The sequence below is a fragment of the Malurus melanocephalus genome, unplaced genomic scaffold, assembly GCF_030028575.1.
Source record: "Malurus melanocephalus ecotype Western Australia unplaced genomic scaffold, MMel_1.1 scaffold_4, whole genome shotgun sequence".
Lineage (NCBI taxonomy): Eukaryota > Metazoa > Chordata > Aves > Passeriformes > Maluridae > Malurus > Malurus melanocephalus.
The window spans coordinates 3397569-3420998 of record NW_026623236.1 but is presented as its reverse complement, the minus strand read 5'-3'; the positions used below and the strand labels follow the sequence as shown (position 1 = coordinate 3420998).

Below are 23430 nucleotides of genomic sequence, written 5' to 3'. Positions count from 1 at the left end.
TAAAGAAGGAGGCAAGAAGTAGATGCTCAACAGGCATTTCTGAACACACTGACCAAAGGAAAAAAAGGTGTTCAGGTGTTACAGCTGTAGATTTTTGTGTGTACATGAAATGTAAGCAAGTTATCCAGGTATTTTGTTTTAATCCAAGGGAAGAATATTTCATAAGTCTAATTGTATGTTTGCTACTGACCACGTTACGCCAGTGTTATTGTGGAATATAAATGTGTTTCTTGACTCTGAATGTAGCACTTTGGTAATATTTCATGGACTTCKAATAGTTTAAGACTGCATCTTAAACATAGCTGTTGCCCTAATAATAGATTAAAAAAACTCCACTTGTGGGAGATCTAGTGAAGCAGACAAAAGCTGTGGGTGAACTTCCATTCCACACGTGAAGTACAAATCAAGTTAGTGTGTTATGTTAAAGAAATGTTCTCAGCTGCAGTGTAACATATAAAAAGTCTAATTTCCCTTAGTAGGTAAGTTGTCTTGTCAGCAGTTTCCAACTATTTGAAGTAAAAATTTTCCATTTAGTTCTAGTGGTTTGGTAGGAATCCCAGTTCCTTTTCCCTCTTTTCCCTTGCCTTATAAAAAAGACATTTAGTTTCAAAGAATATTTCTTTCAGAACCAACATATTACAGTAACTGCTGTTCATTATAGTCCATTGCAAGCAAATTATTTTCCTCTGTTATTTAATGACCTCAATAATGACTTAATCAATAAGGGTTTTAAATAAGAAGTTATTTTTGCAGTATTTCCAACATATATCATTAGCTGTAGTATCCAAGAGTAGACTTGCAAAAAATTGTGCTGTGGTAGCAGATACTTTAATACTGAAATCATGTTGTGGCAGAGCCATGTTTTAAAGTAGCCAAAATAAAGTGACTTGTATATTTATATTACATTAAAATATGGAAAGAAAGGTTTTTATTGTGAGACATCTGTGCATTCTATCAAGTTAGGTTTTCCATATTTTTTTCCATTTGGATTGCCTTAATATTTTTTTTATTGTATGAAAAAGCCAAGATTTGAGAGTAGGAGCTTGAGAGCAGACAGAAAAATTGGTGTAATTTACTTTTGAAGGCAAATCTTTTTTTCAGGCTTCCAGGAAAATTGTTATTTGGAGTTTAGATTCTGCCCTGGCTTTCATTTATTGCAGTCACTGAATTTGGTGAGACTTCACAAAGCATGAGCTGAATCAGGCCTTTTCACTATGATTTTTTCACTATATGCAATCACTGCTGTGAAAATATAAGTGAACTTGACCAAAACCTCCATATTTTAATCTTTTTTTTTTTTTTTTAAGAGAAGATGCCATAAAATGTGATTTRTATTGTAAGGCTAAAAATTGGTTTGAAGAGTATAATTGTAAGAACTGATGCAGAGTTAGGATGGAAAAAGGAACTGTCTCCAGAAAAACATGATGGAATGTTCCTAAGACTGAATTAAACCCCAAAAMCACATGTTCTGCTAGCTATATTTAAGAGTCATCTTTCTGATTGCTGTGGTACTCTCTGATTCTGCATTCTGTATAGMTGATGAATCCTTGATAGGTTGACATGAATTTCTGTTTATCTTTAAGCCAAGTGGGATTGTTGGCTCGTTTTTAATGAAGKTGCTCTGGCAATGAGACGTTTCCAAAATGAACCTTTCTACAGACAGTCTTGTCTGCTTCAGTGGGATTGTGTTTGGAAATGTTGAAGAATGTGGTGGAAGACGAATATGAGAAGTGAAAACACAGTATAGGGCTTTGAGCACCTAGTTGCTCCATCTGCAACTGCTTCAGGCTTCTGAGTGTAGTGAGACCTGTTCTTGCAATGAGACTAAGTAGTGGAAATTTGATCAGTATTGAATTCCTCTGTGCTCAAAGAATTTTGATTCTGGTCCTGTGGCTGTTATGGCTTAGTATGGGGATATATTTTTATCAGTGAGGGTAAAACTTAACTGTGATGCCATGAGGTCACCCCAAGTGTTTAAGTCCTCTTGTTGAGCATCAGTCTCTCAGGAATGTCCTGTACAGTAAGAAATGGCACTGAGAATACACACCAAAGAATTGAGTGCTTCTTTGTCTACGTAGATCTGGTTTCATAGAGCCCTTTTGCAGATTTTGCTGCAGCGAGGCTGTTGCACAAAATCCACCAGTCAGTGCTCCTTTCCTGCCATGAAAAGCAAGCCATTGCAGCAGGAAAATTGAACATATRTTATAAATGTATATTAAATGTTAAACAGAGGCACTCCATTCACAGCACCACTTTAGGCCAATGAGCTTCAGTTTTAAGCAGTGGAATTACTCTGGTGCATTAGGTGAGACTCACATRTCTGGCTGACAATTGGATTTCACAGACTAATGAGCTGCTTCCTTTGCTCCAAGCTGGCTGAAACAAACTACAGGAAGGAAAGAGGTACAGGTCTTAKGTTGAAAAAATGGAGAGTGTTTTCTACAGTAAGTGTGGCATGATGTAAACACAGCAAATTGGTTGTCATCTTAAAATGAAGTAGCTGATTTGGTAAGCAGGAATTATATTCTGGAATGTACTAGTATTAATAAATAAGAATATAAAGTTGTCAGAGAAAGGGCTCTGACTGGTTAGATGACTGGGCAATCCCCAAACATAAGAAGTTCAAGAAGGGAAAGTGCTKGATTCTGCACTTGGGATGGGTGATCCTGGGTGTATGGACAGACTGGGGAATGAGATACTGGAAAGCAGTGCCACAGAAAGGGGCCTTGGAGTCCTGGTCTTGGAATGCATGGAAACTTGAATAGGAGAGGGCAGACAGGGGCAGGCACTGATCTCTTCTCTATGGTGAGCAGGGACAGACCCAAGGGAATGGCCTGAACTTGTGCCAGGGGAGGTTTAGGTTGAATGTTAAAAAAGCTTCTTCATCCAGAGGGTGGTTGGGCACTGGAACAGGCTCCCCAGGGCAGTGGTCACAGAAACAGCCGAACAGAGTTCAAGAAACATTTGGACAATGCTCTCAGGTACATGGTGTGACTCCTGGGGATAGTGCTGTGCAGGGCYGGGAGCTGGCCATGGTGATCTTTTTGGGTCCCTTCCAACTCAGAAGATTCTGTGATTCTGTGAAAAGTCTCCATTATTTAACCCTAGAAAAAAAGTTGGACACATAACAATGAAGATGAATGAATAAAATAAAATAATTTTTTGAGAGTTAAAACTTACCGTAGCTGCACCACATTTAAGTGCTGGCTTCATTCCAAGTCTTTGAATACTGCCATTTTTATTTTGCATATTCCAAAGCGTGACTGCTGAGTATCTTGTGTGGTAAGGATAGGATCATTCATAGTCCAAAGTCAGCTAAAGCATTATGTTGAAACATCCATCTCTTGGAATTAAATTGTGTGCTATTGAAAATAACACTGACGGGAAAATATTGGTTTAGCTCTGAAGTTCATTTGACTTTTGCATTTGTGCTTTGCTAAGTTTTTCTAGTTGTATTTAAAGACAATTTACTGTTTTCTTTCTTGCAGAACGTGGTTCACCACGTAATTTAGTTACCACAGACATAACTGACACTACAGTTGGGTTATCATGGACACCAGCTCCAGGAACAGTTAACCATTATAGGATACTATGGAAATCACTTTATGATGATACTGTGGGAGAGAAGAGAGTCCCTGGAAATACAGTGGATGCTGTGATAGAAGGCTTGGAGCCAGAGACTAAATACMGGATTTCAGTTTATGCAGCCTACAGCAGTGGAGAGGGAGACCCAGTAGAAGGAGAGGCTTTTACTGATGGTAAGTGTAGTACATTACTACCATTTGTAACATTCTGTTCTTGATGAAATTATAGTTCTTTGCAGAAAATGGACCTATTTTTCTTCATCTCTCTGTTGTTCTTATTTAATGAAAAGTTTCCCCAAATCAAAATACTGCCACAACCCAGTCAATTCTGGCATTTTGTTGGACCATTAAAAAAACCCCCAAAATCTCTTCTATGTAAGATAGGTTTGGATTCAGCAAGAATTACTTCTGAGTTAAGATATGATTTCATCTGCRTGTTACTCTGAAGTCAGCCTTTCATAGGTTTGGTATGACTGCTGAAAATCAGCTAGAGGAAATATGAGGATAGGAGGAAAGGTGGGGTAAATTCTCACAGAATCAATGATTTTCCTTTCCAAGATATGGCCCTTCCAATCTTCACAGTCTTCAAACTGAGGGTCACGGGGTGACTTTGTTATTTACCTTTCTGRGGCCCTTCTTTCTCTTATTGGCCAAACATTATGTTGTATTTGTCAAAGCAGGCTCAAGTCTCTCCTGCAGTGTAGGCAAACTGAAAAAAACAGACAGACGAGGTATGGCTTGTTGCTTTATTGCAAGAATTGGCAAGTAAAGGAGTCAGAATGAATGAAGAGATGCCTTGGATGAGGCTTGACATTTCTGTTGTTTGCCTAAAGGGGCCATGTGAAGACAAAGCCTGAGGGAGAGCTCTGAGAAAGCATCATGTGTGTTTACATGTTCTTGTGCTCTGTCCTAAGCATCTGTTTTGWCTACTGTTGGAGACAGGCTGCTGAACTATGTTAACCTTTGTCCTTGACCCAGTGCAGTTGTTCTTAAGGTTTTGCAAGAGGAGTGATTGCTGCTGTTAGTAAGAGCTGACTCCCCAGAGTCAAAGCAGACTGCTGTCCCACGGCTTCCTTCTTTGTCCAAGCACAGCAGCATGAGCTGTCCTAGCTTTTCCAGGTTGAGTAGGCAGCTAAGCCATATCATTTGTGCTGACTCTCTGTGTGCCGACTGAGGGCACTTGCTATCAGGCCTATCAATAGCTCCAGACCTGAGACTAATATTGTATCTTTCTGGTACAACACAGTTAAAAATTGTCAGTTTCTAGGAGCTACAAAGCCTAACTTACTGTGTGATGAAATACTGACCCATTCCACCCAGCCAAGCAGGTTCAGCTTTGCCAAAACCTTGATGGCTTATTTTGGCTGACAGCCAGCATTGCATACCTGTCAGTTCACTTGGGATTATTTATACCATTTKTACAGTCTGGAAAATATCTCTTAGAAGCTGAATGCTGCAATTTGTCGAGAAAATGCTTTATTAGTTCATGGGCTTATTTCAGCACATATGCTATGTTGTGATGAGTGATTTTCCAAGCATTTGGAAAGTTGCTCACCTCTATTTGCAGGATAGTCTGTATGGGGATCAATAGCCAGCAGTTTAGGTATTCACTAGTATCTTATCAGTCCAGTAAAGTCAAAACTTAGAAAATCTGAACTCGATAGAATATTGTGTTAATGAAAACACAATTACTTTATCACTTTCATTTGAGAGTGCTGAATCTATTATTATATGGATTGCTGAAAAGTGTGACTAAATAAAGCTCCCAGTTATGCTGTGTCATTATATGATTTATACTTCTTTCTTGTTTCTCTCAGTAGTGAAAAGCACACTTGTGTTTGTTTAGTGCATTACAATTAAAAAATTACAATTAACAATGGCCTGTGAGATTCCCCTGTGTCTTCTCCCCAGTCAAATACTGCAATTTTAAAGAGGACAACTTTGTTTTTTAATACAGAAGAACTAATTTTGTAATCATGCATTTGAATATATTTGTATATGATAAAGTAAAAAATTATCCATATTTTTACACTGAAAAGTGTCACCACATGCCAGGACTGTGACAGTAGACAAAGAGACCGAAAAGACAATGAGAGTTATGTGGCAGCCTTCACCTGGAAAAGTCCTGTCTTATCGTGTGTACTACCGACCCCGCAGCGGAGGAAGACAGATGTTTGCAAGAGTAAATGCTCCTGCTACAAGCGTTGTGTTAAAGCGACTTAAGCCCCAAACTAYATACGACCTAACTGTTGTTCCGTATTATGATTTTGGACAAGGRAAATCAAGAAAAGCAGAAGGAACAACAGGTATGTGTGCAACAAGGGTGTACCGGATTTCATTATGCAAGTTTGTGAGTAGAGTGTATCTACTGTTTCTCAGCAGAATTCACAACCTGAGGACATTTGTGATCTTTTGGCCATAGTTAGACAATTGCATAGGCACTGGAACAAGGCAAACTCTTTTTTTCCCTCTGCCTTTCATGCCAAAGCTAAGGTGGTGAGTTTCTGTTTACTCTAATTCCCTCTTTTTTTGCAACATTGCGATTACACCATTGCAGTATTTTCCACAACTGCACTTTAGAATGGCACAAAAGCAAAAGTTGCACAAAACGCAGAAGCTAGCAGCAGCTTGTTAACCTTTCTGTCTGTGAGTACTGCCCTGCAGTGGGCAGCTGTTAGTCTACTGAGGAAGTTGCTCTTGACCTAAAAACCTCAAGCTGTTTGGCTGGCACTCCTCTGAAGAATTGTTTTTTGACACACTGCCACACCTGTGGTTGGTGAAGTTGCTTGAGCTGCCAGGCAATTTATCCCTCAGTCTGTTGACTGCACAGGAAGCCTCAATGATAAACAGCCCATGTACTTATTGGTTAGACAGCTAAAATTAAGTGACAGGAATCTCACCTTTAATCTCTTAATACTTGTCTTTGGGTCTGAAGAAAGGAGCAAAGAGTTTGGGACTGTCACTAATACTGTATTTGYATATATATTTTTACATAAAAGCATACTTATTGATTTTTTTTCTGTGCAGACCTGATCTAAACCCTTTTGTTTCCCACCCTTTTAGCCTCTCCCTTTAAGCCACCTCGAAATCTGAGAACTTCTGATTCAACTATGTCAAGTTTCCGAGTAACATGGGAGCCAGCCCCTGGGAGAGTGAAGGGATACAAAGTAACTTTCCACCCCACTGAAGATGATGGGAGTCTTGGGGAATTAATAGTGGGGCCATACGACAGCACAGTGGTATTGGAGGAGCTTAGGTATGGATATTCCCTCATGTTGGTTTTTATTCTGTTTTATTTTGTTTTGTTTTGTTTACTTTAAATAACTTCAGCCTAGGGTTTTATTTAATCATGATCTGAAATGCCTAGCAAAATCTACTGTAAGAAAGCAATTTTGTCAATTAGTTATGAAGATTTTGTTATGTTATCTCGAAAAAGTACCTGGCAGGTCTCTTTCTAAGATCATCCATTTACATCACTTAAGTACTCACAGGAACTGAAGGAGGCAAAGTTATTGGAGGGAGCTCTATTGTGTATTTCACATATGAGAAAGATAATGGAATACGGGAGGATATTTGGGTTTTCTAAAGTTTCCTCTCAAAAGTATGTTGTCTCTTGTTTCTTAAAAGATGCTTAGTTCAGTCCTTGATTAATTTTCTCAGAGGCCTGGATTTTTAAAGCAGGTTTCACACCGTGTCAAAATCTGTTAGGCAAGTATACCAAATATAATAAAATGGGATCATTAAGTCAAAGAATCATACAGTCATAGAATGGTTTGGATTGAAAGGGAACTCAGAGATCATCTAGTTCCAAACTCATTTTCATGGGCAGGGTTACCTTCCACCAGATCAGGTTATGCAAAGCCCCATCCAACCTGKTTTTGATGTCCTGGGCTGAGGCATTCACAGCTTCTCTGGGCAACCTGTTCAAGTGTCACACCATCCTCAGAGTRAAGAGCTTCTTCCTAATATSTAATCTAAATTTGCTTTCAGTTTTGAGCCATTGCTCTTTGTCCTATCACTACATGCCTTTGCCAGAAGTGCCTCTCCAGTTTTCTTCTAGGCTCCCTATAGGTGCTGGAACCCTACCACATAAGTTCTCCCCAGACCCTCCTGAAAAACCCCAACTCTCAGCCTGTCTTCACAGGATGGGTGCTCCATCCCTCTGATCATCTTTTGGGTCTTCCCCTGGATTCATTACAACAGGTTCAAGCCTTTCTTATATTGGTGGCTCCAGAGCTGGATGTAGTACTTGAGGTGGGGTCTCGCATGAACAGAGTAGAGGGTGGAATCACCTCCCTTGATCTGCTGGTTGCTTCTTGTGATGCAGCCCAGGATATGATTGGCTTCTGGGGATCCAGGAAAGGGTTGTCAGGTCATACTCCCTACCTTGAAGTCCCTTCCTCAGGGCTGCTCTCAATGCATTCATCATCCAGCCTCTGTGCTTGGGATTCCCCAGGTAYAGGACCYTGCACTTGGCTTTATTTGACTTCAGGAGGTTTGCACAGTCCACTTCTCAAGCCTTCAGGGTCTTTCCTTCAGCTTGTTGGCCACATCACACAGCAAACTTGCTGGGGGTGCCCTTGATTGCACCATCCTTGCCACCAACAAAGGTGTTAAGCAGCACCATTCCCAATAACAGCTCCTGAGGAATGCCACTCATCACTGATCTCTGCTTGGACATGGAGCAATTGATCACAGCTCCATCACTGCAACCACCTAGCCCTTTCCTTATCGACCAAGTGGTCTATTTGGCAAATCCATGTCACTCTAGAGACAAGGTTGTTGTGCATGACAGCATCAAATGCTTGGCACGAGGTTGGGTAGATGTCAGTTGCTCTTCCTTATCTGCCAAAGCTGTAACCCTGTTTTGGTAGRCCACCAAATTTGTAAGGCATGATTTCCTCTTAAGTGAAACCACCTTGTCTATCACCAGTCACCTCCTTACCTTTCATGGCCTTAGCATGATTATCAGGAGAAGCTGCTCCTTGATCCTGCCAAACACTGAGGTGAGACTGACCTCTGTAGTCTGTAGTTTCCCACATCTTTCTTATTTCCCTTTTTAAAAATAGAGGTTATGTTTCCTCTTTTCAGTGGAACTTCACTGAACAGCCATGACTTCTCAAMTATCATGACTAGTGGCTTAGCAACTTCATCTGCTAGGTCCCTCAAGAATCCTACCATGGATGCATCTCATCAGATTCCAAGGACTTGYGCACCTTCAGRTTCCTAAGATGGTCTCAGACGTGATCTTCTCTTGCAATGGGTGGTTCTCCATTCTCCCAGTCCCTGCATTTGCCTTTTGTGACTTTCCAGGAGTGTGGTTGGAGCACTTTTCAGTGGAGATTGAGGCAAAAACGTAATTCAGTGCCTCAGCCTTCTCCATATCCTGGGTAAACAATCTCCTGTTTTCTTCTGGAATGGGCCCATTTTTTCCCTAGTTTTCCTTTTATCATTGATGTACCATAGAAATTTTTCTTCTTGCCCTTGATGTCCCTGTCCTGATTTAGTTCAATCAGGGCTTTAGCTTTCCTAACCTGATCTCTAGATGCCTGGACAATTTCTCTGTATTCTTCCCAGAATTAAATAACTTGAATGAGGAAGACTATAAATGTAAGTATAAAGTGTAAAATGAACTTTTAAATTGTTGGAACTTCAATCATTGGAGGAGTTAGTATTTGGGCTTTGTGTTTTTTCTTTTCCATGAGGTATTTTTTTTTCTGTGAGAATTTAATAAATGAAATGTTTAGCATTTTAATGAGCCAAATAACTTTAGTTAAAGTACASCTGTTTAACTATTTCAGGGCAGGAACTACCTATAAGGTAAATGTTTTTGGGATGTTTGACGGAGGAGAGAGCAACCCGCTAGTTGGACAAGAGATGACCACCCTTTCAGATACTACTACGGAGCCATTTTTATCTAGAGGTAAACATGACTGAATTARAGAAAAGGCACTTTTGATTTTCAGATTAAAAAAAGACCAAAAAATTACTACACTTCCTTTTTGTTTTTCTAATGTGCACTCATACTTGTTTACAGGATTCATTATACTCCCTGCCCTGATAACATAAAACCTGATCTGAAATGACCACAGAGCATGTCCCAGTTCACAATTCTAGTCCTCTGCACCCTTTAGTTGATCTTACAGAGATGATAACTCAGGGAACCTATCTTTTTCTGATTATTCAAAGCCATCTGCATTGCATTTTCCAGCTGTCCCCATCTGTGTTAAATCACATAAGGTCAAATTCTTGAACAGAGATCATGGCTCATCTTCAGGGGTGTTCACAGGAGTAGAACAAGGAATTTTAATTGTTGGCCCTTTGCTTGTCCTTTTATGGTGACTATTCCTTTTAAGACTGAGATGATTTAATGAACAAAGATCTGATAGTTGGGAATGTCCTACTGTTAATTTATATTATTTAAGTTTATATTCAACATACCCATTATTTAGTCTTTTGGTTTTTTTACTATAGTAGAAGGAGACTTTTTCAGAAAGGCATTTGCAGAGTGCTCTCCRGTATCTCTCTGGGAGTTTCTCACTGAGTAGCTAAACCTTTCTTTCAAGGTTCCAGTGAATGATATTAACTCCCTTTGGTGTGGGTGATGGGCCTCTGCATGTTAATAGTTATGTTCCCCGTTCTCTCAATTAATACCAGCTGAAGAAAATTTCAGGGTTCAGTCCTTCTTCATAGAAAGCATAAAAAACCAGGTCTACTTCTAAATAGCCAAGTATACATGTATAAGTAAAGACTTTTCTGCCATTCCAATATTTGCATAACCATCAGAAAGAATTTGGTGAGGAGAAAGAACCTAATTGCAAAGTCCTTTGAGAGTTGAATAGAGAAAAAAAGATAGAATTCTGACAGCTGACGATATTGTTTCTGTTTAGCCCACACTAGGCTATGTAAAATATACTCATCTTGTATATAACTTTGTTGAAACATTTTTAGAACCTTCTTAATTAATTGTTGTCCCCCTCTGCCTAATACAGGGAGTAAAACTGAAAAAACTCTGAAACAAGACATCAGTGGCATTAAAGCTTTAATAAGTCTAGCAGAAAAAAAATTGCACTTAGTGGTTTGTTATTCTTCAGTATAGCAGCWCTCATTTCTGTCTTCAGTGTTATATTCTTTAAGTTAAGTAGTTTTACTAATGCATGGATTTGAGTCATGGTTAATGTGAAAAATGAATTTATATCCTGAACTGTAATAGTAAAATATTTATTAATAGGGGAAAAAATCACCCTAGATCTGGCACCTTTTCTAGAAGTTTCCATGTGGGGAACTATAGCARTTGGAAGAAATATAAAAGTCAAAATAGTTTAACTTTTATATTGTACMTGAAGCTAACTTTTACTCCCATATTGAAGTTATGCATGCAATTTTTTGAACTAACATGGTTTGACTTAAACCCTACTCCCAACTGATTTTATTGTCTTGACTAAAGACTAGATCTATATTTTCTATGCAGAAGAGGATCATGCTTTTAACCCCCAGGTACATGGAATAGTTATATTCATGAGTCTACAGTGTTGGATCAGTTCTGTGGAACATATATGAAATCACAATATCTTTCAACTGTGATGAGTGTGGCTGATTTTTCTCARTGGGATTTCTTCCATATAAAGACCAGAAGCTCTGATGGCAGSAAGCCAGAAAATTTGCAGCTGGTAACAAAATCTACAGCAAAAGAGAGAGAAAGGATTTTGGTTTATTTATTTATTTATKCTTTTTTTGCAAATGGCTGTGGATAAAATTATTGTGTCTTTCTGTTTTGTATAAAAATGTTGTGATTTTCCTTGTGATGAAAASAAGATGATGCATATTTTATTCTGTAATTTGTAAACTGAAGATATTTGAAATAACTCCCTATCTTTTAAGAACATTGCAGCTTTATATAAATGTTTGTTCTTGTTCCCTCTGTATCTCTTGACCTGTATTTATGTCTGTGTTGTCTCTGGATTGTGCTTTTTCTTTTCTGTACATGCAAACTTCTCTACTATGGGTATTGCTATGCCCTCTCCCCCTGAAAATTGAGAAATGCTATTTATTTGAAAATTATTGTAATATATGCTGTTAATCCCACTATTACATGGTTGAAAATTAGTCAGTAATTTAGCTATATGTGATAGACTAAAATACCATAAAATTGTACAATCTTATAATGCTCACTGCCATATCAGTGGTTAATTTTGTAGTCTYGGACAAAACTTCTAAAATCAAATTATCACCCATCTTTAAAGACCAAAACAGACAATGGCATGACAATAGAGARCACTGGCCTTGACATTTGTGAAGGCTTATTTTTAAAAGGAAACATACATGAAGAAATTTATACAGCTTTTACCATGGAACCACTGACTAGTGTGAATAATGCTCTCAAATAGGTCATACTTGATGGAGTGCCAGTGAATAAAACTAGAGCTATTTTGGAAGCTAACTCATGACATATGTCATCTAAAAAGATGGGGAAAGAAAGCCATCATGCTAAGGCTRTATTTTTCTGGTTGACACGGCAGGTTTAGAATGTAGAACCAGAGCAGAAGCTGATATTGTGCTGCTGGTGGATGGCTCATGGAGTATTGGGAGGCCAAATTTTAAGACCATCAGGAACTTCATTGCCCGTATTGTTGAAGTTTTTGACATTGGTCCTGACAAAGTACAGATTGGTAAGTTCTCAKATGTTGGAGGGAAAAGTGAAGCATAACTGCTACAGAGACATATAATAACTGAGAAAATGATGGCTTTTTTCCCAGGTCTTGCACAGTATAGTGGTGATCCCAGGACAGAATGGAATCTCAATGCTTACCGAACAAAACAGTCTTTGTTGGAGGCTGTAGCCAACTTACCATACAAAGGAGGCAATACTCTAACAGGTATGTCACAGTGCAAGGATTTCACTTAGGGCTCCAGTGAAAATTATTCTGGTAGCTGGCCCTGATATTGTTCAGTGAACTCAAATGTGTTCATGATGAAAGGGACCTAACAGTTCAACTCAGTATGGTTGGAAGGGAATACGCTTATAAACTCTGGGGAAATGTGATAGAAGAGAGTTGAGGTGATGAAGAGCTTGTGTTGCTGTTGAGCAGGGGAAGAAGAAAGGTCAGTTGCCTGTCACGGTTGAGATGCAGACAACCAGGATCTAGAAGGAAGGCTAGTGGAAAGTTAGGAGGATGATGCACAACAAGTAGGAGAGCGTTGCATAGTATCAGTTGCTAAAAAGTCTAGATGATGGGCTGCAACTACATTCAAAATGCTTCTAGAAGGAAGTAAACTGTCAGAGTGAAGTCACTAGGATGAAATAATCTCTTTTAGCATGACTACTATATGGAAATAGTTTACATTGGTGGCTWTTTTCTTTGTGCCATGCTAGGAATGGCCTTGGATTTCATCTTAAGAAACAACTTCAGACAAGATGCTGGCTTAAGGCCCAGAGCTCGCAAAATTGGTGTTCTCATCACTGATGGCAAATCACAAGATGATGTAGTCACCCCTTCRAGAAAACTCAGAGATCAGGGAGTGGAACTGTATGCAATTGGTAAGTATTATATAAAGAGACGGGCTGCAGCAACCCCCTTCTGCCCATCTGCCAAACACACAGAGAAGTGACCACACACATAAGTACATGAAAGGTTATTCAAATAATGTGTTTAGGGACTTAAGTGCATGGTATTATGCTTCATCTCCATAATTKCTAAAAGGTTTTGCTTTCTTCTTCTTTGTAAGGTATTAAAAATGCAGATGAAAATGAGTTGAAGCAGATTGCGACAGATCCAGATGACATCCATGCTTACAACGTAGCAGATTTCTCCTTCCTGGCTAGCATTGTTGAGAATGTGACCACGAATCTGTGTAACAGTGTGAAAGGTCCAGGTACATCACATTTCAATCTATTTCATCCTTTTTCCATTTATGTGCTTGCACTGCTAATTCCTTTTTATTACTTATTGGGAACACTGTGTTAGCCATGGGCTGTTTTTTCAGCTGCTGRTGTGAGTAAGTTGTGCAGACCACCTGGACTACCCTGCAGGGGCTCTTCCTTTCCTTTCAACAGTGACTGTGTTTTAACTAACACAGCATGACATTGCTGGATTGCCTTCTTTTTCTCCCCAGAATTGTGAAGTATCTTTCTTAGCGTGTCAGCTTTTTATACATTGTGGCATGTTCTTTGATGATACTCATCYAATAAGGAAAATTTTAGCCGCCCCGCTCTTTTCAAGTATTAATGTCTGACAGCCCAAAACCAAAGCTGAGCATGGACAAAAATTAATATTAGCTGGTGGTTCTTCAGTGAAACACTGGTGTTGAAGTTGGAATAGGAATTGCAGAGAATTTTTTTAGTCTTGAGTGTGTTAAGGTGGCCCATCTGTTCATGCAGTTGTCTTAAGAATTCCTGAGGAAAAAGAAATATAAACAACTACATAAAGTGGTGTTTTCCCCCTCTGATAAGATAAATTAATATGTTTTTAATTTGCTTCTCTCTTGCAGGTGATTTGCCACCTCCTTCAAATTTAGTTATTTCAGAAGTGACACCTCGTTCTTTCAGACTGAGATGGAGCCCACCTCCTGAGAGTGTTGATAGATACAGAGTTGAATATTATCCTACSTCTGGAGGTAGCCCTAAACAGGTTTGTATTGTATGTTCATTTTTARCATTGTCCGTTATAAACTTGGACTTCCRTGGTTATATCATTCATGGTAATATMATTSTGAATTTGTGCTGTGTATGATGTAACAGTAAATTAAAAACATTCCTAAGGTCAAGAATATAATGCCTTGGTAAAGGATACACAAAATTACAAAAAAATAGTAGCAAATATGTGACTTTGGTTGTTTTAATATAATGAATTCAGAAGTAAAATATATTTCTTCTGAAGAGTTGTCTTCTATTTCTATTAGTTCCTTTATTTTCATATTCCATTTTCATCTATTGGTTGAAATATGTCTGTACCAGAAATTTTCTGACCATATTGCCAGACAAAATAGATACAAAATTAAGGCCACACAATTTGTCTTCTTGTCGTTGATTTCTGGAATTTCACATGGAATAATTGCTTTTCTTAGAGATAAGATTACAAGCATATTTGTCTTACACTGGTYAACATTGCTTCTCTTTTATGCAGTTTTATGTAAGTAGGATGGAAACTACAACAGTTCTGAAAGATCTGCAACCTGAAACAGAATATGTGGTTAATGTATTTTCTGTGGTGGAAGATGAAAGCAGTGAACCTCTGATCGGCAGAGAAACAACTCGTAAGTTAGAAAAGGATTTCCAATAACTTGTTAACAGCCAGTTTGGCACCCAYACCACAGTTTGGGGAACTGTCCAGTAGAACTTTTAGCACTATGGGTTTTCTTAGCAGARGCAAAATATTTTATTTGAATTATTAAACTATGTTGTGTTACTCTGACTCCTCAGAGCTTGTTGTTTGAAAAACTTCAGCAAAGTGAAATTGCAATGTGAAAGAAAATGTTTGCCCCAGCTTTTTTCTAGGCTCATAAAGTACAGCTGTACAAAACTAGAACAACAGRCATGAATTACAAGACAGAGCTTATAAATTCCTGAAATCTGATCATTAACAAATGTGTGTACTGGTTCATTTTTATGTTAAGTATTAATTCCTGCAATTACCAGACAGAATTATTTCCAATTAGCAAAAGCCAATTCAACACAATTATGCCACTTCTATGTGTTATAACTTAGCCATGTTTCTCTCATGAGCAGTCTTCATGATTGATTTCAGTTATATTTATGCTGAATGCAACATAGGATGACTCTTCTGCCTCTTTAATARTATTGAATGTTTGCTGTTCATTTCACTTATTTTGTATTAGGCTTGTCAAAAAATTCTTAAAATACGTGTATAATTTTTATGATGTCTTTCTCAATTTTTAATTTTTTTTTTTTTTATGGAAACTTCATTTATTTAATAATTTGAGAAGTACAGGAAACAAAAAGAAAGGACAAAAATCCTCTTTGTACAGATCCCAAGACAGACACGTCGCTCCATATCAGAACTTTCACATGAATTAATGTTGCTTTTTGTAAGATTATAATGTTCCATTGCAGACTCCAAAGAGTTTTAGTTGTGTACATAGCAAATCAGAAGCCACATTCAAAATGGGACAGCCATTACCTCATTCTTAGACTAAGAATTTAAATACCAMTGTTTGCAGATTATTGTATTGCTACAATTATACAATAATACAATGATTGTATTATTATAGTATTACTACCCATACTGTGCCCTAATACCCAGGTACAATATTCTCAGTGGTATGACCTGTGATGATGTAAAATATGAAGAAGCTGAAAGAAATAAATKAATATATATTTTTTATTTGACAGTGCCAATCTCTTCTGTTAGAAACTTGAATGTTTATGACATTGGATCAACTTACATGCGAGTGAGATGGGAGCCTCTCAAAGGAGCTACTGGTTATTTGTTAACATATGAACCCGTGAATGCCACAGTCCCAGCCACAGAGAAAGAGGTAAGACAATCTGTCTTTGCTACCTGTACTCTACCAAAAATAAACTAAGAAAAACTATTAGACTRTCATAATAGTCAAAAGACTGGCATRTACTTCTTGAAGTGCAGTGAACTTMCTGGGATAYTATATACAATGAKATCAGTCAGGAAACTGTAAATATACTGTGAAGCTCACAAACAAAATTCCCTTGAARTTAAATCATTGCTTGCTTTTCTGCCATTGCTTTCTTCACTTTTTAAACAYGGTGTGTTATTTTTCATGTGCAGATGCGTGTGGGACCATCAGTGAATGAGGTGCAGCTGGTAGATCTCATCCCCAACACTGAGTACACTTTAACAGCTTACGTATTGTTTGATGATATGACCAGTGACCCACTCACCACACAGGAAGTGACATGTATGGACATCTTGATTTTTGCTTTGTTGTTGCTTCAGCAACCTTTAATTTTAATTTTATGTCATGCGACAGTTTTTATATCACCTGCTTCATTTAGAAGATCATCTTAATCATGTTTAATGCATTTTCTAACACTCATACATTTCCCAAAAACCTCAAAGGCAATTTCAATGAAAAGGGTCCATCTACTAAAAGAGGGACAATTTTTAACTTGAATAATGAAGGAAATCTTGAGATCCAAGTGTTTTTAAAAGGTCTCAATTTTTCTTGTATTAACGTAGAAACCTTGTTCTTGAATTTAGACATTAAGCATAGAAAGTATTAAAGAAACATTCCATTTCAAGAACAAAAATAGATCTAAAAATGTCTTCATTTTTTATACCTTTCCTATTGGCAGAGGCATGCTTCTGCTCTAGATGCATGCAGTATGGCTACTTCTTTCCTTAAAAATGTTAAACTATTAGCCATAGGCGAAAAGTGGCTATTTTCACCAAAAGTGATGATCCTAAGCCCTGATTAAGGTGTTCTACTCCCAGAAGTATTGTACTCATAACTTATAAAGGTGAAACTATCATAGTTTATAGCTATTTTGCTCATTGCTGGGACAATAAGCTCCCGAACTGTCTCATCTAATACCGAGAACAATGAGCTTTTCCAAAAAGTGATTGCCTCCATTTCACTGAAAAGACTTTCACTGAAACATATGAAGAGAATTCTCTTCCATCTGTGAGGTCTATACCACTGCTGTGAATAGCATTCACTCACTACCATCATTATTTTTACAGTGCCTTTGCCCGGACCCAGAGGTTTAAGACTTCAGGATGTTACTCACAGCACCATGAATGTRGTTTGGGATCCTGCCCCAGGGAAAGTTCGAAAATACATCCTAAGATACAAAATAGCTGATGATGCTGATGTGAAGGAGGTAAATCTTTTAAAGTACTAGAAAAGAGTTTTATTTTGAGGAACTAGGTTACTGAAATAATAGTAAAAGTATTATTATAGCCCACCACTGAGACTAAAGAACGTCAGTTCGTGGTGTTTGCAGCCAGGAAAGTGTATTGATCTTTTGGAAACTGAATAAGCACAAGATAGATTTCTTTAGGTACTCATTTCCTCCTCCTTCAGATAAGAAAAATCCTTAAAATGACTGGAGATTTTCCATATGTTTTGGAAAATAGCGATATTTACTCTCTGCTTAAGTGTCATCTTGCCAAGGTCTAAGAATAGCTTACAATTAAGAGGAGAGGATTGTAGAATAAAGGTATGGTAGCCCATTTGCCTACTGTCAGAACACGTGGGAGAGTTGTTTGAGATGTCTTTTAGTTATGCACAAGCTTTCCTTTAATTATACTGCTAGGCATAAGCCAGCTCTTGGAGAACTAAATTTGTTCTTTTCAAGAAACTAAAAGTTTCTAAAGGTTCAGTTTGCATCCTTGTTTCCAAAGGAATAAAGAAGTGTATAATCCACAAGTGCTACATGTGGGTGATGTAGTATGCTGTGCAACGTAATTAGTAGAGAGCATACAATATTCAGGTATAAATTTAAGGGTAGATGAAAAAAAATTAGTGCAGAATACTTCTTTGTTTCTCAGTGCAGGAATTTCTACCATTAAACCAAATGCAGAGTCAGAAATAGAGCCATTTGCAATCCTTTAAATCACTATTTTTATTYTTAGGTGGAACTTGACAGGCTCAAAACCAGCGTTACTCTCTCTGACCTTTCCTCCCAAACACTGTACAATGTAAAAGTTGTTGCTGTGTATGATGAAGGGGAATCCCTACCAGCAAATGCAGAGGCTGTCACKCGTAAGTTTTCCTAATAATCATTCTTGTGGTTGTTTTGCCTCGTGTTCTATTTAAGTTGTGTGTGTGGCAATATGTTATTGAGTTCAGATGGAGCTCTAATTTAATCTGAAAAATCATTTATTTGCACTTAAGCATTATATTTGCAATATAAATAAACCCCAGGAATCTTTGTTGAGTTGTGTCTTACCACAGTGAGCATTGACATTGCAGTCTGCAGCGTGGTGAAGAATAACAGAAGCAAAACAATTTCTATTTAAAGGCTGAGTGTAGGTGTAGAGTTGGTAAAAAATATGAGGACAGAGGAAGGGTTTATCAAGTCTATGCAGGAATCTAGGAAAGAGAATAAGAAGTTGGGCCATATGCTAAAAGATTAGAAAGACATGATCTTGCTTCTAACCCAAGAGGGTCTTTGCATCATGGAATGCTAAAGCAGCCTATACTTTTAGAGAATCATAAAGGTAGCATTTGAGTAACCTCAACCAAATAGAGGCAAGGAAATGGAGTTGCAGAAGCTGTAATAGCTGATCTCCATGCAAGACATGTGATAGACTGAAAGGAGAAAGCAGGTATCAAGGAAGTTTTCAGCCTGATCTAGGATTATGATTAAGAAGATAGCTAACCCAAAGAGCTGCAATAGAAATGAATAATATTACCWTTTCACTGCCCCTCAGTCTGGTGTGAAAAAGAATAAAAAAACATTCATATTATCTCTTCTTTTTCTTCTGAATTTTTTATTTTGTAGCCTGATGTATTTAAAAATATTTGTGAGATTCTCTACTTGCTGTTGTGCTAATCTGTCTTCTATACCTGTGGTTTTGTGTGAATGTGTGTGTAAGGAAAGAGGACAAAAGCTCTGCCAAGGAAATTATTTTCAGTTTAATTCTCTGGTTTTACCTATKTACGTATTTCTTCCCAGTGGCTATAATAGTTTGCTTCCTTAACCTGAAGTTAACCTCTGTGAATTCTTTCTAAATAAGTGGTGACTTATTTGGCTTATATAAAGAATTTTAAGATTTGCGAGAAATTCATGCCAGGAGCTTGACCTGTGTCCATGGGAGATCATATTGTCTCCATATAATTCCAAAATGTAACAGCCAGGACTTCAGTTGCTTTTTGAGCAGRCATGTGAATTGTGGCCTCTGCTGAGGTCGGTAGAGCTATAGACATCCAGTCTGTTTTATCAGGTGATGACCTAATGATGTGACCTTATGCAGGATGGTTTGCTTTGTGTAGCTGGACTGGGTTATACCACAGTGTTTGATTGYAGTCATTAGAAGCATGGTAACTGAGAGATGAATTTTCTACATAATCTTCTTAATTATTTGTCAGAGTAATTCCTTTGTTTAACTGTATTTATTTTGTAGTTGCATTTTGTGGAGTATTTTTCCTTTTCTCACAATAGAGCCTGTGCCAGCACCAGTCAATCTCAGAATCACAGACATAACCACAAATAGTTTCAGAGGTACTTGGGATCATGGAGCTCCAGATGTCTCTCTTTATAGAATAACATGGGGACCCTATGGAAGAGCAGAAAAACAGGAGGTGAGAATCGACAGCCACCAYAGGCTTTTGAGGGCAGTCTCTCAAAGAGAGTATTTTTAAGTTCAGAAGTGTAGTTGATAAATGGCCTATAACTTACAAGCCCTTTTGTTGTGCTCCACGGAAATTCAGTGAGAAGGTACAGGACAACTACTTATAGCCACTTGTAGTGATGTTACCGAGTAAAACGTTACTCAGTTATAACCCACTCTGTTTGCCTGTTTTATTTGTTTGTTTTGGTTTTGTTTATTTATTTATTTTTTTTTTCCTTTTTTTTCTTTTTTCAAATTTCTTCACAAGACTATCTTAAATGGGGATGAGAATAGTTTGGTCTTTGAAAATTTGAATCCAGATACATTATATGATGTCACAGTTACTGCCATCTATCCTGATGAATCAGAAAGTGATGAGCTCATTGGCAGTGAAAGAACATGTAAGTAAATAAAGGGATTCTGCATGTTGTTATTCATAGTTATTGAAATAGAAGGCATACACATACAAGAATTCTGAAAATTCTTTCTACTTTTTTCCTAGTACCCTTGGTACCTATCACTACACAAGGTAAGAATCTGAATATCCAGGTACCATTTTATGAAGAAAACTTATAGCTCTATTTTTCTAAACTGTGACAAATGTTGACATTAAAAAGCTGAGATCATTTAATAAATATTATTGTGTATCTGGAAGAATACTAAACACTAGATTACCACATGTTTATTATTTTACAARCATTAGAGTTTATGTTCCCCTGTACTTAATACATTCTGCTCTTGTTCAGGCATTCGTGCAGCCCTAAAAGCATGAATGAAGTGTTTATCTCTGCTTTCTGGTGAGCTACCTATTTATTCATTTTTTTATTATGCTTCACAGCCCCAAAGAGTGGTCCACGAAACCTTCAGGTGTACAATGCAACTTCACACAGTTTGACTGTGAAATGGGATCCTGCCAGTGGTCGAGTGCAGAGATACAGGATCATTTACCAGCCTATCAGTGGGGATGGCCCTGAACAGTCGGTAAGTAATTTTGAAGCACTAAAGTTATTCAACCTTAAATGCAACCTTCTGCAGAGTAATCCATTAGAATAATTTCTTTTCAAAGCACGTAATTATGTATATTAATTACCTTTTACATGAAGATTTGTATTTATGGTGAATAAGTTTATACTCCCACCGTTTTGTTCTCTTTCAAATTTAAGTTCTTAATTGAGCAGCAATAACTTTGGATACATCTTGCTTTCTCGAAAAACACATAMTCATGGAATCATTTAGGTTGGAAAAGACCTCTGAGGTCATAAACTCCGACTGTTTAACTATAGATCAAACTAAAAAAAAAGTGTTGAAGAATGAGTCAGTTAACATGTAAGGCTACAAGTCACATATATAGTTGCCACAACATTCAATAATATGAACTATCATGACTATATAATCCAGAGTTTTCCATTGTTTTCATAGTGTGGTTCATGTGCTATCAGAGGACTTTGCCATGGAACATATTGTGAACAGTTGAGACTGTCTCTCACCACTCTAGGGTCAGAAAAACCTGAGAGAAGTAGGAGCTGCAAAAAAGAAATCCATGCAAAACATATKATAATGAAACATTTAAGGAATTTTAGACTCTTTTAATATGATAAGAAGCTGTAATGATATGGAGAGACAGGACTTGATGATCAGCCAGCTTCCMTCTGTCTTCAGCAAGARCTCTTTGGACTGCTGGCRGCCTACTCRACACAGCCTGGGAATGGTAATTCAGTCAGGCTGTTTATCAGAAGTGTGTGCTACTTAAAAATGCCCTATTCTGCAGTGGGAGGCTGTGTGGTTACTGCCAAATGAGTCAGAGGAACACTCTCAGATGAGAACCACATTCTCAAATTTTGCTTGCTCCTGTAATTGGAGATCACACATGTTCAGAAGTACGTCTAGGAATATTTACTTTAGAATCAGTTGGATACTCACACACCCATTTTAACTCTCTTTTGGACAACATACATTTGAGTTGAGTTAGTTGCAATGTACAATATATTGAACAGTTGAACATAATTTTAGTGAAAAGTCACTAGAGGAATAAGGAAAAGCAATACATTTAATTAATAGCTGTAATTAATTGATTGTGGTGGAGTAAAAGGAAAATAGTGAACATTCTCTTGAAATCTGTGTAAAGAACATAGTTAATAGACAATTACTTATAGCTGCATAGGGTTGAGCAGTGACAGTTGGAGAAAACACCTCTATTTAAGGAGAGCACACACTACTCATACTCTGTTCATGGCATTTAATGTCTGTCTGCAAATGACTTGCAGTCATATCATCATAATTCCTTGTCTTCTTTTGTTACTCTGATTTGTAATTAAACTGTAACTGCTGGGTAGGCAATAGAACAGTCCCCACCAAAATATTTAATTCGAATTTCTGGAGGGGTGTTATTGTGCTCTTTGACATTTAATGGCCTCAGCAGCAAGAGGAATCACAGGTGATTTGTAGACAGTTCTGTGAAAACTACACACTGAATTGCAGAGACCATCATGATCATTTAGTGTCAGGTTTTGAAAGGCAAATAGATACTAAAATGTGYAGGCAACCATGATGGGATGATGAAAGCATTTGTACTCTAAAAGGAGCTTTGTCCACTTGAGTACAAAAAAAAATGTTTGATTGTAAGTTAAAATAATCTACTGCCATGAAATGTGGAGATGTGTAAATGCTTGCTCATTACCAGTTCTTCATCAACAGATGATTTTAAGTGTTATGTCAAACACATTAGCTGAATAGGCTTTGAAAATGCACAAATAGCCTTAAAAGTTTGAAGAATTATATGATATATGCAGTTACAATATAATTTGTGCTGGTACAGAGCTGGAAGATGATACAAATGATATGTAATTGGTGTTGCATGCAAGTTTGCAGATTTTAAAGAATAGTCACTTTGTGTCTAAACTTCCTAAACTAAATATGTACTAAATGTTACTACAGTTCAACATCTACTGTCAATGTCAGTCACAAGAGCATTGCAGCACTTAAAACATCATTGTTTTCAACCCTGCATCAAGTGCTTGTGTTCTTTACTATAGCAGTAAGCAYAAAAGAGACACTATAAAATGGATTTTAATATTTTCCTTTTGTTTTGCTGCAGACTACTGTTGGAGGACGACAGAACAGTGTGGTGATCCAGARGCTGCAGCCTGACACACCATATGCTATTACTGTGTCATCGATGTATGCAGATGGTGAGGGGGGACGAATGACAGGACGAGGCAGAACCAGTAAGTAACTTCTTCTGGTCTTCTTATTARGTACAAAATAATATTGGTGTATTGCTTTTCAGATGAGCTGAGAAAATTTTTTGTGGTGAAATTCATCCCATCTGTACTTGTSATTTGTCCTTTGGTGGCTTTAAAGTTTCTTAAGTAAGAACACCTGTCATTCTACTGGCTGTGAAGARACCCTGGACCATTGCCTTAGACTGTTGTCCATGTCCAGTTTTTACAGTCGAGAGAAATCTTAATATTACTATGTAACTTCTTACTAATTTTAATTTGTTTAATTGTTTTGTGTCACAATGTAATAAATGCCTTAAGGCATCTGAAGGCATGCTGCTCTCATATATGTGTGCT

The 23430-nt window shown here is 37.6% G+C and overlaps 1 protein-coding gene across 5 annotated transcripts in view; it reads left to right on the top strand.

Annotated features, from left to right (window-relative positions):
• COL12A1 (collagen type XII alpha 1 chain) overlaps positions 1-23430 on the top strand; it is a 96782-nt gene that overhangs the window by 30413 nt on the left and 42939 nt on the right. For 4 of the 5 annotated variants that reach the window (XM_057369149.1, XM_057369141.1, XM_057369157.1 and 1 more), the window contains exons 14-32: positions 3489-3758; positions 5624-5890; positions 6648-6840; positions 9386-9507; positions 12104-12253; positions 12341-12460; positions 12958-13122; positions 13311-13457; positions 14073-14212; positions 14708-14837; positions 15934-16079; positions 16346-16475; positions 17261-17400; positions 18155-18284; positions 19687-19826; positions 20124-20256; positions 20358-20384; positions 20694-20836; positions 22950-23079. In XM_057369149.1, the coding sequence (XP_057225132.1) occupies positions 3489-3758; positions 5624-5890; positions 6648-6840; positions 9386-9507; positions 12104-12253; positions 12341-12460; positions 12958-13122; positions 13311-13457; positions 14073-14212; positions 14708-14837; positions 15934-16079; positions 16346-16475; positions 17261-17400; positions 18155-18284; positions 19687-19826; positions 20124-20256; positions 20358-20384; positions 20694-20836; positions 22950-23079 (2823 nt within the window). The remainder of the gene's footprint in view (positions 1-3488; positions 3759-5623; positions 5891-6647; positions 6841-9385; positions 9508-12103; positions 12254-12340; positions 12461-12957; positions 13123-13310; positions 13458-14072; positions 14213-14707; positions 14838-15933; positions 16080-16345; positions 16476-17260; positions 17401-18154; positions 18285-19686; positions 19827-20123; positions 20257-20357; positions 20385-20693; positions 20837-22949; positions 23080-23430) is intronic. The other variant, XM_057369175.1, reaches the window with a different exon arrangement.